The sequence below is a fragment of the Saccopteryx leptura genome, chromosome 7 (genome assembly GCF_036850995.1).
Source record: "Saccopteryx leptura isolate mSacLep1 chromosome 7, mSacLep1_pri_phased_curated, whole genome shotgun sequence".
Taxonomy (NCBI): domain Eukaryota; kingdom Metazoa; phylum Chordata; class Mammalia; order Chiroptera; family Emballonuridae; genus Saccopteryx; species Saccopteryx leptura.
In genome coordinates this window covers 67918145-67931191 of record NC_089509.1, presented here as the reverse complement: position 1 = coordinate 67931191, position 13047 = coordinate 67918145, and the positions used below count along the sequence as shown (strand labels likewise).

General features: G+C 38.2%; 1 protein-coding gene across 1 annotated transcript in view; it reads left to right on the top strand.

Annotated features, from left to right (window-relative positions):
- Positions 1–13047, top strand: part of CERKL (ceramide kinase like) — a 134898-nt gene that overhangs the window by 82076 nt on the left and 39775 nt on the right. Inside the window, exon 3 of the mRNA XM_066346567.1 lies at positions 12486–12617. Within this exon, the coding sequence (XP_066202664.1) occupies positions 12486–12617 (132 nt within the window). The remainder of the gene's footprint in view (positions 1–12485; positions 12618–13047) is intronic.

Genomic DNA, 13047 nt, shown 5'->3' with positions numbered 1-13047 from the left:
CTATTGTGATTTTGCCATTCAGAGTTTTTTAAAAAATTTATTTATTTAATTAAATATATTGGGGTAATACTGGTTAATAAAATTTATTTTAAAATTTTTACGGGAGTTACATTTGCCACTCTCGTTCTCGATCACATTTGGTATTTGAGTATAGTACAAAGCCTTTTTTTTTTTTAAACAGGAAAGATATTAAGACTTTGAAGTGTTTTTGCTGTTGTTGTTGTTTTAAGACTTTATTCAATTTTCAGAGAGGAGAGAGAGAGAGAAAGAGAGAGGGAGAGAGAGAGAGAAGGGAGAGGAGCAGGAAGCATCAACTCCCATATGTGCCTTGACCAGGCAAGCCCAGAGTTTCAAATCGGTGACCTCAGTGTTCCAGGTCAACGCTTTATCCCACTGCGCCACCACAGGTCAGGCTACAAAGCCTTTTTTTTTTTTTTACAGCCAAGTTATAGAGAATATCATTCATGTTTTCTTTTAGGCCTTATATAGTTTACTTTTAGATGTCTAATCCACTGGGGGTTATTTTGTGTGTGGTATAAACTATGGACTTTATCTTTTTTCATATAGATATCTAGTTGTCCCAACACCATTTCCTACAAAGTCTTTGTCCCAGTCTTTTGAGATGCCACCTTACCATATACTAATTTTCCATATGTGTTGGGTCTCTTTCTGCAGTTTTTATTTTATTCCATTGGTTTATTTATTCACATGCCAGTATTTTATTTAAAGATGCTTTGTAGTATGTTTTAAAATCTGGTTAGAACTAGTTTCAGAAATGTGTGTGTGTGTGTGTGTGTGTGTGTGTGTGTGTGTGTACGCGCATGTGTATCTTCCTTATCTATTTTTTCAGGTTAATTTTTAGATATATACTTTAGTATCAACTTGTCCATATCTAAAAAAAATAAAGATATTTTTATTTCAAAGAATATTGCATTTATAAGTAAACTTAGGGAGAATTGACATCTTGGACCAGAACTCATATGACCAACCTTTCAGGCAGCTGTTTCCAAATGGAAAATGGAAATCCCATAGCCATATTATTGCGATGGAGACTATCCCTCAGAATTTTTTCTCAGCTTTCCTATACAGAATGTTTGGGATTTTTGAAACACAGTGTTATTACCATGTATAATGCAGGGCTCATTTTTATAAATATCGGGCTCCTGAACCTTTTCTTAGGCTCATCTGTATACTTCCTGGTAAAATTCATGTTTACAAAACCCTCCCAAGTCAGTTGAACTAGAAACCCCCTCACCCTCCATATGTGATCACCCTCAGTATCTGATCAGGTCCTTCATCCTCCGCTATCCCCTGGAGATATCTGATCACCCTGGCATGTGAGGTGATTTTATCCAGAATACCCGACTATAAATTCCCAGCTGCCCCTTTTTTATTCTGAAATGAACCCGGCTCAGTACGGAGATCTCTTTCCTCCTATTGTAATAGTTGTGAATAAAACCTGTGTTTACCATTTTAACTACTGTTTAGCTCAGATTTTTCTTTGACAACATATATTGCCGTCCATAAACTTTTTCAAAAATCTTCATTTTTATGGTGGAACGTATGTTCTTGGAATACTAAAAACTGTAATTTGTAAAAATTTTATTTTGAGACCCTAAAAATAACTAAAAACTCTTAAAACTTATACACATATATGATCCAGAGAGGATACTGAAAAAGTTTTCTGATAAAAATCATTGAATTAAAAAGTTTTCAGGAAATTATTCTTAAATATTTTTATATTTAATTTGTAGATTGTGAAGGATTTAATGTACAATTATTTTATTAAATTGGATTTTTATGAAGTTAATTTTATTTAAATGCTAATTAATTATCTTAGCTAATTCTGTTGCCTACTTCTAAGAAGAACAGGAAAAAAAAACTTCTAAAGCCAGTAACACGTATTTCTTTCTAGTCTGAATTTTTAATTGGGGAAAGCGGTATAGTGAAATAGATATACTTTATAGAATCATCTAAAATAAATCAGAATTCTTATCTGATTTTAAAAATCTGGTAAAAATAAATGGATGATATCTTTAGTTAGATTTTTTATTTTTTCTCTTTATTCTTCTTTCTGCTTGTTTATTTTTGTTCTATCTACAATATCTTGACTCCTTTATTATTTAAATGCTGAAGTATTGAGGTGAGTGTTACCAACAGCAGGAGATTTTTTTTTCTATTAATTGCTGTTCAGTCTGTTTCAGCCGTTAAGTAAGATATGTCACATTGGTGTGCTGCATGTGAATTTAGAAGTTAATTGGCTTGTTTGTTACTTTAAGTAAACGTATAGCATTGAGTTATTTTTGTCTGTACACGTAAAGAGGCACATCAATAAGCTTTTGCTATAATGTAGTGCAATTAATGTATATTATATAAAATCACCTAATATAAAATATCTCCAACTATGAGCTCTGCTGGGAAGTTGCCAAATCTTCTGTGTGAAAGGCTACGGTTTTACCATCACTGTTACACATTAACTGGGTATAGTTTAATATTAATAGCTCTTGAAAATTATAGCAAAACTGATATCTTTACTTCCTGTGTTTTGGTTTGTTCTTTGCAACAGTTTGGTTGCTTTTCTATATAAAATGGTTGTGAGTATACACAAGACTATGACAGTGTTCAGGGCTCTTAACTTTGATGAACACTGTGCCATATCCATCCATCCATCATGCTGCACTCAAATTAGCACAGATGTGAGTCTGGGAGTGGCGTCCCCACAGCTCTCAGGAGCCTTTGTTTGGAGAACACCCTGATTAACCCCCACCCTTCATGGTTCATTGACTCACTGATAGATCAAGTTTAAACTAGTACATATTAGCACATTTGTTACTAACAGATGAACAGTTGGCCATTCTGTTTTACATTGCTGGTGCATTGCAAACTGGCGTGCTAAAAGGTCTATCTCTAGAGTATGAATGGAGAGATTGCCAAAGGACCGAAAACCAAGTCAGTTGAATATTAATGTTGAATCATACCTATATTTTAACCTTCGATTACCTATTTGGGAGATGTTTGTACTATTGTAAAAATATGAATAAATGATAATTGTCACTTGGAGGTTCATTTTTTCTCATTCAGAGAATTACTGTTTTTCTGCACCTTTCTTATTAAACATTTGTCATCATTGGATGAGAGAGAAGGAAGGCCATGATTGCCTGATGCTTTGTGCCATCATATTCTAAAAATATTTTTCATAACGTTCTTTGTAGCCAAGCGATTTTATATAAATCCTTGCACTGTACTCTATTTCCATAGTACATGAAAATATTTATTAGGCAAGAGGGCTAGGCTGCAATGTTTATTTTCTTGTGAACAAAACTGAACTTTTGATTAATACATTAAATTGCTTAAATCTCGAAGAACTTTCTCCTCTTAGCTTCCTTAAGTCTCCAAGTGTTTTTCTATTGTTACAGTTCTTTTCAGGGAAGATAGGTTTACCTAATCATTTGACAGTCTCAGCTGGTGAAGGTTGTCTCAGCATCATCTTCACTCACCTGAGCTATCCTTGGCTATTGATTTCTGTGCATTTTCCTTTCTCTTGTGAGTGATGAGGCCCCAAGTGCCCCAATGCTGCTGAGGCCCAGCGCTGAGTCCAAGCCTACGTTCTGACAATGAGGCTACTTTTCAAAACCAGTCAGTGCCATAGAGACTCAAGACAGTTTCTTCCAGGGACACTTTCTGATTCTTATTAGAATTGATGATTTGATTCTGGAAGGCAAATTGATTTATTTTAGATTTTATGCAAAAAAGTCAGTCTTTACTTTCATTGCTGCTATAAAATTTAATTTAGAAAACATTTTGCCAACTTTTAAATATAATTTTTCTATTAGTTTTTAGTTTATATATGGGAATATGAGATAGGAATTGAATTTTCACTTTTTCAAAGCAGGAATGAGGTTCTCCATGCTTAATGGTTTCCTTCAAAAGATTTAAATGTCTGTTGCAAAACCTAGTTGTTTTTTTAAAAGAAATCCGTGTGTGCGCATCTGTGTGTATGTGTGTGTGTGTGTGTGTGTGTGTGTGTGCGCGCGCGCGCGCGCGTATAGTATTGGCCTCAGCCCTTTAGTTTTATTTTAGGAGTTTATATAAGTGGTTTCATTTCTGTACTTCTTTTATGTCACAGCAATTAAAAAAGGAGAGCTTTTTGCTTAAATGCTTGTTTTACATGGTTGATATTTTGTTTTTTAATACAATTAGAATTGTAGTTTCATAACTTATTTCTCTTTGATTTTTAGTTTAGTTTTAGAAGAATATTAATTCAGTACATATACTGGGTATCTACTAGTGTGCCAGGTGTTCTAGGAACTAGTAAGATAGCAGAGAACAGAACCCCAAAGTCTTTGACCTCAAGTAGCTTAGACTCCAGTGGTAATGGAATGTCTTAGTCTGTTTGGGATGCTATAACAAAGTACTGTAGTCTGGGTGCCTTATAAATAACAGAAATTTATTTCTCATAGTCCCAGGGGCTGGAAACCCGAGCTCAGGGTGCCCGCATGGTCAGGTTCAGTGACAGCCCTCTTGTTGTGTCCCACATGGCAGAAAGAACACTAGAGAGCTCTCTGGGGTCTCTTTTGTAAGAATTCTAATCCCTTTCATAGCAGCTCTACCCTCATCACTTAATCACCTCCCATCGGCCCCACCTCCTAATACCTCACACTGAGGATTAAGATATCAACATATAAATTTTGGGTGGCACACAAAAATTTTGTCTACAAGAAAGAGAAATAGAAAAAAAATATATATTTCTATGATATCAAATAATGATAGGTATACCCAGGCATTGGGATGAAAGTATTTACTGTTATGCAGAAGTGGTCCAGGAAGGCTTCATTGACTGTGAAGTTTTAGAAGAGAGTTGAAAGTCACGGGGAAAAGGAGCTATCTTCCTGTGTTCCAAGAAGAGGGAATAGTAATTGGAGAAGTTTGAGCAAGAAAGTCCTGTACAGGGTCAAGTTAGCAGGGAGCAAAGTAATGGGTAGCGAGGTCATGGAAATTGTTGGAAATACAACACGAAGTGTCTTTCAGGCTTTGTATGGTTTTTGACTTTTATTCTGGGGAAAATGGGAGCCATTTTGCATTTGAAGCAGAGGACCAACATGATGTAACTTACTTTTAAAATGGATATTCAGACTATATGAGTAGGAGAAAGATTGAAGCAGGAAACGAATGAAGTGGAAAATGATACAATCCAGGAGAAGTTTGGTGACTTAACTCAGAACGCCAACAGGAGAGGTGATGTGAAGAGATCAGACTTTGGATTTATTTGAAGATAGAGCTGGCCAGGTATATTGGTTAGAGGATATGGGCTATGTTGAGAGAGAAAAATCAAGGATGATATCAAGATATTTTTAGTATATTATGAAAAAATGTCAAATATAGAAAATGTAGCCAGACCATGGTGGTGCAGTGGATGGAGCAGTGACCTGGGATGCTGAGGACCTAGGTTCGAAACTGAAGTTCACTGGCTCATCAGGCTTGAGCACGGGCTCACCAGCTTGAATGCTGAGTCATTGGCTTGAGTTTGGGATCATAGATATGACCCCATTGTCACTGGCTTGAGCCTAAGGTCACTGACTTGAGCCAGGGGTCACTGGCTTGGCTGGAGCCCCCTGGTCAAGGTACATATGAGAAAACAATTAATGAACAACTAAAGTGCCACAACTGTAAGTTGATGCTTTTCATCTCTCTACCTTCCTGTCTATCTGTCCCTGTCTGCCCCCTATTAGAAGAAAGTTAAAGTTAAAAAAATAGAAAACGTAAAAAATGTTACAATGGACACCTATATTTCTACCACCTATAATCTACAGTTCTTAACATTTTTTAATATTTACTTCAAACATTTTATTTTCTCAGCATGTTCTAAAGTAAATTATAGACATCATGACATTTCTCCCCAAAATAGTTCAGTATATATCTTTAAAATCAGATGCCTTACAAATAACCAAATATCATTATGAATAATAGTTGCTTAATTATCATCTATTATGTAGTCCATATTGAAACTTTTACCATGTTTCCCAAAATGTCTTTTATAGCTGATTTGTACCAACTAAGTATCCAGTGAAGTAAATATTGAAGTAAATATAGTTAAGGTACAACCTTCCCCACCTCATCTTTCTTATTTTGACATTGACTTATGAAAGAGACTAGATTATTTTTCAGGTAGATAGTCCTCTTAAGTGGTTACTGATGTCTTTGCCATACATTTCAGACAACTGGTCATAGAGGTGTTGTCAGTATTTAATGTCTTCCGTGCAGCCCTGATTGGTTGGCTCAGTGATAGAGTGTTGGCCTGGCATGTAGATGTCCTGGGTTCGATTCCTGGTCAGGGCACACAGGAGAAGTGCCCATCTGCTTCTCCACCCCTCCCCTGCTCACTTCTCTCTCTCTCTCTCTCTCTCTTCTCCTCCTCTTCTGCAACCAAGGCTTAATTACAGCAAGTTGACCCTGGGCACTGAGGATGGCTCCATGGCCTCCACCTCTGGTGCTGAAATTTGGCTCTGGTTGCAACAAAACCAGGGCCCCAGATGGGCAGAGCATTGCCCCCTAGTGGGCTTGCCAGGTGGATCCCCATTGAGGCACATGAGGGAGTCTCTCTCTGCCTCCCCTCCTCTAACTAAAAAAAAAAAGTCTTCCTTGCATCTCACTGCTATTTTGGGACCATTTTGCAGCATACTTTTAAACATTGAAGCTCAATCCATCAGACACTACCAGCTCCATGGGTTGTTGTAGCCCTGTGCAAACTGCTGTGCCCTTCTCCCAGTTCTGAAGACTTTAGTTCATTTCATATCTCACTGTCACTCTTTCCAGCACTATTGTTGTCATAATTCTGTGAGTTTTGTATAAGTTCTCTCGGTTTATGACCTCTTCGTCTTCAAAGATCTTGACCTGTGTTTCACTTTACCCACCTCCTCCCATAATCATATTTCTTGATCAGTGGTTCCCAAAGTGTGGTCCCCAGACCAACATGATCAGCACCACCCAAGAACTTGTCATAAAGGTGAACTCTCAGACCCCACCTCTGACTACTGAGTTCAAAACTCTGAGGCTGGGACCCAGAAATATGCATTTAAGGAGCTCCTTGTATAATTCTGATCAATAGGGAAGCTTATCAAGTCTTGTTATGATGATCAGCTATAACTCAATCTCAACTTCCAGTCTTCTGCCCTCCATGTGGCTGCTGCCTTCTGTCTTCCTTGCTCACCTATTCTTCTCTCCCAGTTCCTGAAATCCTTCCAGTTTACTAGACCATAATTAATCAACTTGACCATATCTTCACTGTTCTTTACCTCTCTTACATCCTCTCTTATCCAGCCATACACTTGACTACTCTTTGACTATTCTCTTTCACATACCATATCCCCCAAATAAATAATCCTGACAGCTCTCCCTTTAAAATATATCTAGAATCTAATATATGATTCTAGATATATTTTAATATATTCTAGATATATTTAATATATATTCTAGATATATTTATATATATATAATATTATATATATATATATATAAAGTGGAGTGTGTGTATGCACTCCACTTTACTCCAGTCCACCACAATCATTTCCTGCCTGGAATATTTCAACTGTTCTTACTTTGTCAGTATCTGTTCTTGCTGTATCTACTTCCCTTACAGCAGCTAGAGTGATTCTTTAATTGCCCAAGGTTATGTTGCTGTACTGCTCACAGTTCTCCATGCTTCTCCTCTGACTCAGAACAAAAACCACTGCCATGAAAACCTACAAGGTTCTGATCTTACCTATCCAAGAAGTCACTGGATCTTACCTATCCAAGAAGCCATTACCTTCTTTTTTTCCATTACTGAGCTTTTTTTTTTAATCCTTAGAGCTTTTTACTATGTCCTTAGAGCTTTTTACTACATGACATACTCTGAATTTTCTTGTTCCCTTCTGTGTTCCACCATTGGAAGCTTCATGAGGGCAGAGTACTTTCTCATTCTATGTGAGAGCCTCAGCTTTTTGAGTACCTTGCCTGGAAAATAACAGGCATGCAGAGTTTTGTGTGTGTGTGTGGGGGGGGGGGGTTGGGGTTTTTTTTTGGTGTGTGTGTGTGAACAGAATGAATGTCATTGTTTTCTCTTTGGCCTAAGGTTAACACTACTCTTTTATTCACTCATCAAATATTTGTCATCTATTATGTGCCCTTCAGTAAGGAGATAGTATATGGAGACAAACCCCAGAAAGTTTTCATTCCAATATGGGAGAACAACTAATAAATAGATACAAAAGTACAACATTGTAAGTATCAAGATTAGGTTGTGTATGGACCTATAAGAACAAATGAGGGGGGGGGCATGGCCGATTGTCTCAGCGGTAGGACATCAACCCAGTGTGTGGAGGTCCCAGGTTCGATTCCCAGCCAGGGCACAAAGGAGAAATGCCCATCTGCTTCTCAACCCTTCCGCCTCTCCTTCCTCACTCTCTGTTCCCCTCTCCCAGCCAAGGCTCTGTTGGAGCAAAAGTTGGCCCCGGGCACTGAGAATGGCTCCATGGCCTCTGCCTCAGGCACTAGAGTGGCTCCAGTTGCAACAGCCCAGATGGGCAGAGCATCCCCTCCTGGTGGGTAAGCAGGGTGGATCCCAGTCAGGCACATGCGAGAGTCTGTCTCTCTGCCTCCCCACTTCTCACTTTAGATATATACAAAATAATAATAATAAAAGAACAGATAAGGGGGAAATAACCCAGCCAAAGCTCCAAAGCCCCAAAGTCCCAAGGCCAAGGAGGCCATGGTGGGATTTCCCAAGGAAGTGAAAACTAAGGTGGGTCAAAACAAAGAGTAGAGGTTAATTGGGCAAAGTGGCTATGTGGCAGAAAGGGGAGGTGGGCAGATAGCTGGGAGGGCAGGTGCAAGGGCACTGTGGTAGAGGGAACATAGTTCAAGAAACTGAACAGCGTAGAGGGAGAATGAGGAGGGAACATAGGAGATCAGAAGTTTGGAGACTTTTAAGTTATTTCCCTATTCCACCTAATTATGAACATGTTAAAAATTCTTTATTCATAGAAATCCCATCTGATCCCGAAATTGATATTAAATTACTACCTGATTTATATATATGCAGCTTCATAGTCATCATATTAAAAGCACCCAAAAGGAAAAGAGAAATGAGAAGAATATGAAAACATCTCTAGTGAAAAATTAGTTTTGTTGACTTGTGTTGAAAAGACCTCAATTTACTGGAATATCTAAGGAATGAAATATTCTAATTTACTTAATTTTTATTGCTATTGTTAATTGAGTCTTAGTGTTAACTGAGGCTTAAGGATAAAATTATTTTGTTTAAATCATTTTGGAAAATCTTTAAACAATAATTTTATCCCCTTTCCTGCATTATTTAGGGGATTATTTCACAAAGGATAGATGGAACACATAGTGTGCACTTTTATACATATATCTTTAAAGGCGACAAGCTTTCAAGAACATTGCACTTACCTTTCCATGTGCCAAATGCCTGTTTTGCATTCCCAACAACTTCTATCCTCCCACAGTCATGAAGTAAGAAAATGGAGAAATGCAAGTTGGTTTTTATGATAATATTTGGGGACTGCCATTTGATGCTTAGACACCTTCTTTACTGAGACTGCCCTGCTTGAGAAACGAAGCAGGGCCTTTGATAAATGTACCAGGTACAGCAAACTTAGTTTCAATATATTGAACCTGACCCTTGGACTCTGGGGTTTAGAATAAGCTTCTTGTCCTGGTGTTTTCAGCAAACGGGAACCGTGGATTTCTGTGGGCAGTCCTCCTGGTTAAAGGGCAGCAGTTTTGTCCCTCAGAGCTTTCTTTTTATACCTGATTCAGAATCACGGATTACGTTTAGTTGTCATCTCTTTAATCTGGAATAAATCCTCTGCTTTTTTTTTTGTCTTTCATGGCTTTGACCTTTATTTTCTTTCAAAAGTTAAAGAGTTATTTTAAGAATGCTCCTCAGCTTGCATTCGTCTGAGTGTTTCATTATGTTAGAGCCACACTGTGCACTTTGGGCAGAAGCACCACAGAAGTGGTGGCACGTCCTCACGCTGTAAGTGTATCATGAGGAATATGCATTTGTTTGTACCTTTAAGGGTGTTGTTAATGTGACCACGTGGCTAAAGTGGTGTCTACCAGATTTCCACATTGTAAATGGGGACATCTTTACCCTTTGTAATGAGAACAACAAGGAGGGACAGCGTTTTAAAATAAGTAAACATTTGGTTTCCCAATTGATTGTCGCTGACGGTTTTGACATCCATTACTAATTCTTGCCTGAATCCATTGTTATTATGATGGTTGAAAACTGCTTTTTTTTTTTAACTTGGTGACTTCTCCCATATTTATTAGTTCGTTTTCTACCATAAAACAGAGTTTTCCCTTCTGCACTTTAGTATCATAAATTACTCTCTTTATCCAATTTTATATTGTCTTTGTTTGGCCAGTGGGAGTCCTGAGATGAGATAGTGGGTATTTATTTCATCAGTGTGTTTTGTGTGTCATAAAAACTAGTTAATAGAGGCACATAGAGAAAATTGAGAGTGAGAAGGCAGAGAGGTGCACTCTGTTGGTGATTGGGAAAGGCCTCAGTGAGAGAGTGATATTTGAAGTGAGCTTTGGCAAGTACATGGGTCCAAAGCATGATGGGGAAGCTGAGGTGGAACAGAAAACTTCTACATTTACTTACCTTTGGGCATTTGTTATGCTGTTTGTACTGCTTAGAAATTCCTCCATTGTACCACCTCTGCTCTTTTGCTAAGGGATCTGGAGCGATGTAGGGAAGGAGGGAATTATAAGTAGTGAAAACAACATGAGCCAAAACCCCACTCCAGTACTACCTTCTCCAGGAAGCCTTTTCCATGTCCCTAAAGGGAGTTAACCACCCTCCTCTCATACATTCCGCAGCTCAGTGTGACTGTCAACACATCCAATCTGTCTTGTGCTGCTTCTATTTGATGATAGTCCTTCTTCCTTTAAAACATGAACCATGTCTTAATTGCTTTTCCCCCCTTCCCAGCACTCAGCACAAATTCTCAGTAGATGTTTTTCAATATGTGTGAGAGAAGGAGAGGTGATAGGTAGGGGTTTGTTGGGGGGAGGGGGTTAAATGTCATTTTAAGGGCTTTGGGCTTGCTTTGTCTCAGCGATGAGTCATGACAGCTTTTGAACAATGCAGGTCTGGTCAGAGCTGGGATGGAAGGAGAACATCATACCACCTGTGCCTTAGCCTGGGGCACACTGAGCCAGAGGGCGCGAGAGCCAGAGGGGCAGAAGGAACAGGAGGAAGTGGTTACTGTCTCACAACCCTGGGCAATCATTTACATGTAGGAATTGAAAAAGAAGGAAGAAATTGCTCGTGGCTTTGAGGTTTCAGGACTAGGTGATAGGAGATTGACAGAGGCCTTTACCAAAAAGGGATGCAAAGGGTAATTACACAGCATAAGGAGTTCAGCATGGTCCTGTAACTTCCTCATCCCAAAGTCTCCCTGAACTCAAAACAATACATGCTATTGAAGATTCAAGTATATCAAATATGATGAAAACTAAACCACTGTCTCCACTTAGGGCACAAAAAAAACTGACTTTGGTGTAATGAATATTTTTTCCATTGGTTTTATTAAAAACCAATGTCAGTAACTGCTTTTTTAAGATTGACTCATGGCCATGTGAGAACAGCTCACTGTGACTCGGTCATCAGCTTTCTTTTGGCTCCTCTGTCCCTTCTGCCCCTTCCTAACAACAGAAAATTTGCTTTGCACCTGCTCCAATTGGATTCTAAGCGATAAACATCTTGCAAGCCCAGAAAATTGTAGTATCAAATCTCAGCCCCAACTGTGAGGCAGCACTATCATCGAATCCCTGCTGAGAGGCGTTGCTTTCCCAGGTCCCAGGGGAAGAGTCCTTCCTCCCCTGGCCCCTTTTCAGGCTTGAACTTCGACCTAAGCACTCTTTTTTAGCTCCCAGCATGCATTGCTCTGGCTGCTGGCCTTGACCCAGCCCTGCATGCTCCCCTGTACCCTGGGCTCATCCGCAGGTCAGGCCGGGTAGCCCCGAGGTCACTGGAATGCCTAATTCCAATAATGAGCATATTTATCCAAAAAGAGGGAAGAGACTTTTCTCTTTGTTATAGTCCATTGCTTTTCTCCCCAGAAACAAATGCTAAAGAAACATTTCATATATAGCATTTGTGATTTGGTAAATAGATATAAACATTGCCTAATATTCACAGTTTCTTTTATTCACATCTTCCTCGGCAAATCGAATGCTTTGTTATAACTCAAGGTTTATTTTAAAAGGGATATTCCTATTTCACAGGTAGGAATTGCAAATGTTTTAATCTAATACCATATTGAGGGAAAGTCAAACTTTCAAAAGAAAATAGTAAATACTATTTAAATAGGTATATAGCATTCTAACTAGATGAGTATATGGTTTAAAAGGGAATAAAGAAATGCTGACAGAGGCTGTATAACCTTGTCATTATGCTTGCCTCTTAGGTTTTTCGAACAGACCAACGTCATTAAAAATACTTCTTAATCCCCAAAGCCACAAAAAAGAAGCTACCCAGGTCTATTATGAGAAGGTTGAACCACTGTTGAAGATTGCAGAAATAAAGACTGATGTAACAAGTAAGTTGTTTTCAGAATATAATCTTCCCATTTAAAAAAATCACAGTTAAGGAGGCAAAATAACCTGAGTTCAATCTAAGTCCAAATTTAGGAAGATACTTGTAACATCTAAAAATCTGTTTTAAGTGTTTCCATAACTCTATTGCAGCCAGCTTCAGGATTATAAATTTAATTATTTATTTTCTTTTTTGTGATATTTTTACTAGAATATCAATATTTTCACTTTAGAACATTTTCCGGACTTAACAAATTATTAGGTTATCATTTTAAAAGGAGTTATATACTCTTTTTGATATCTTCATTGACATGTTTCTATTTACACGTTATTTCTGCAGTTTGACAAGCAATTGATTTTTTCCTCCCTTAAATGTTCCATGTTTTTCCATGGAATCTTCATTAGGTGGTTTTTGTTCTGACTCTGACCCCTGCT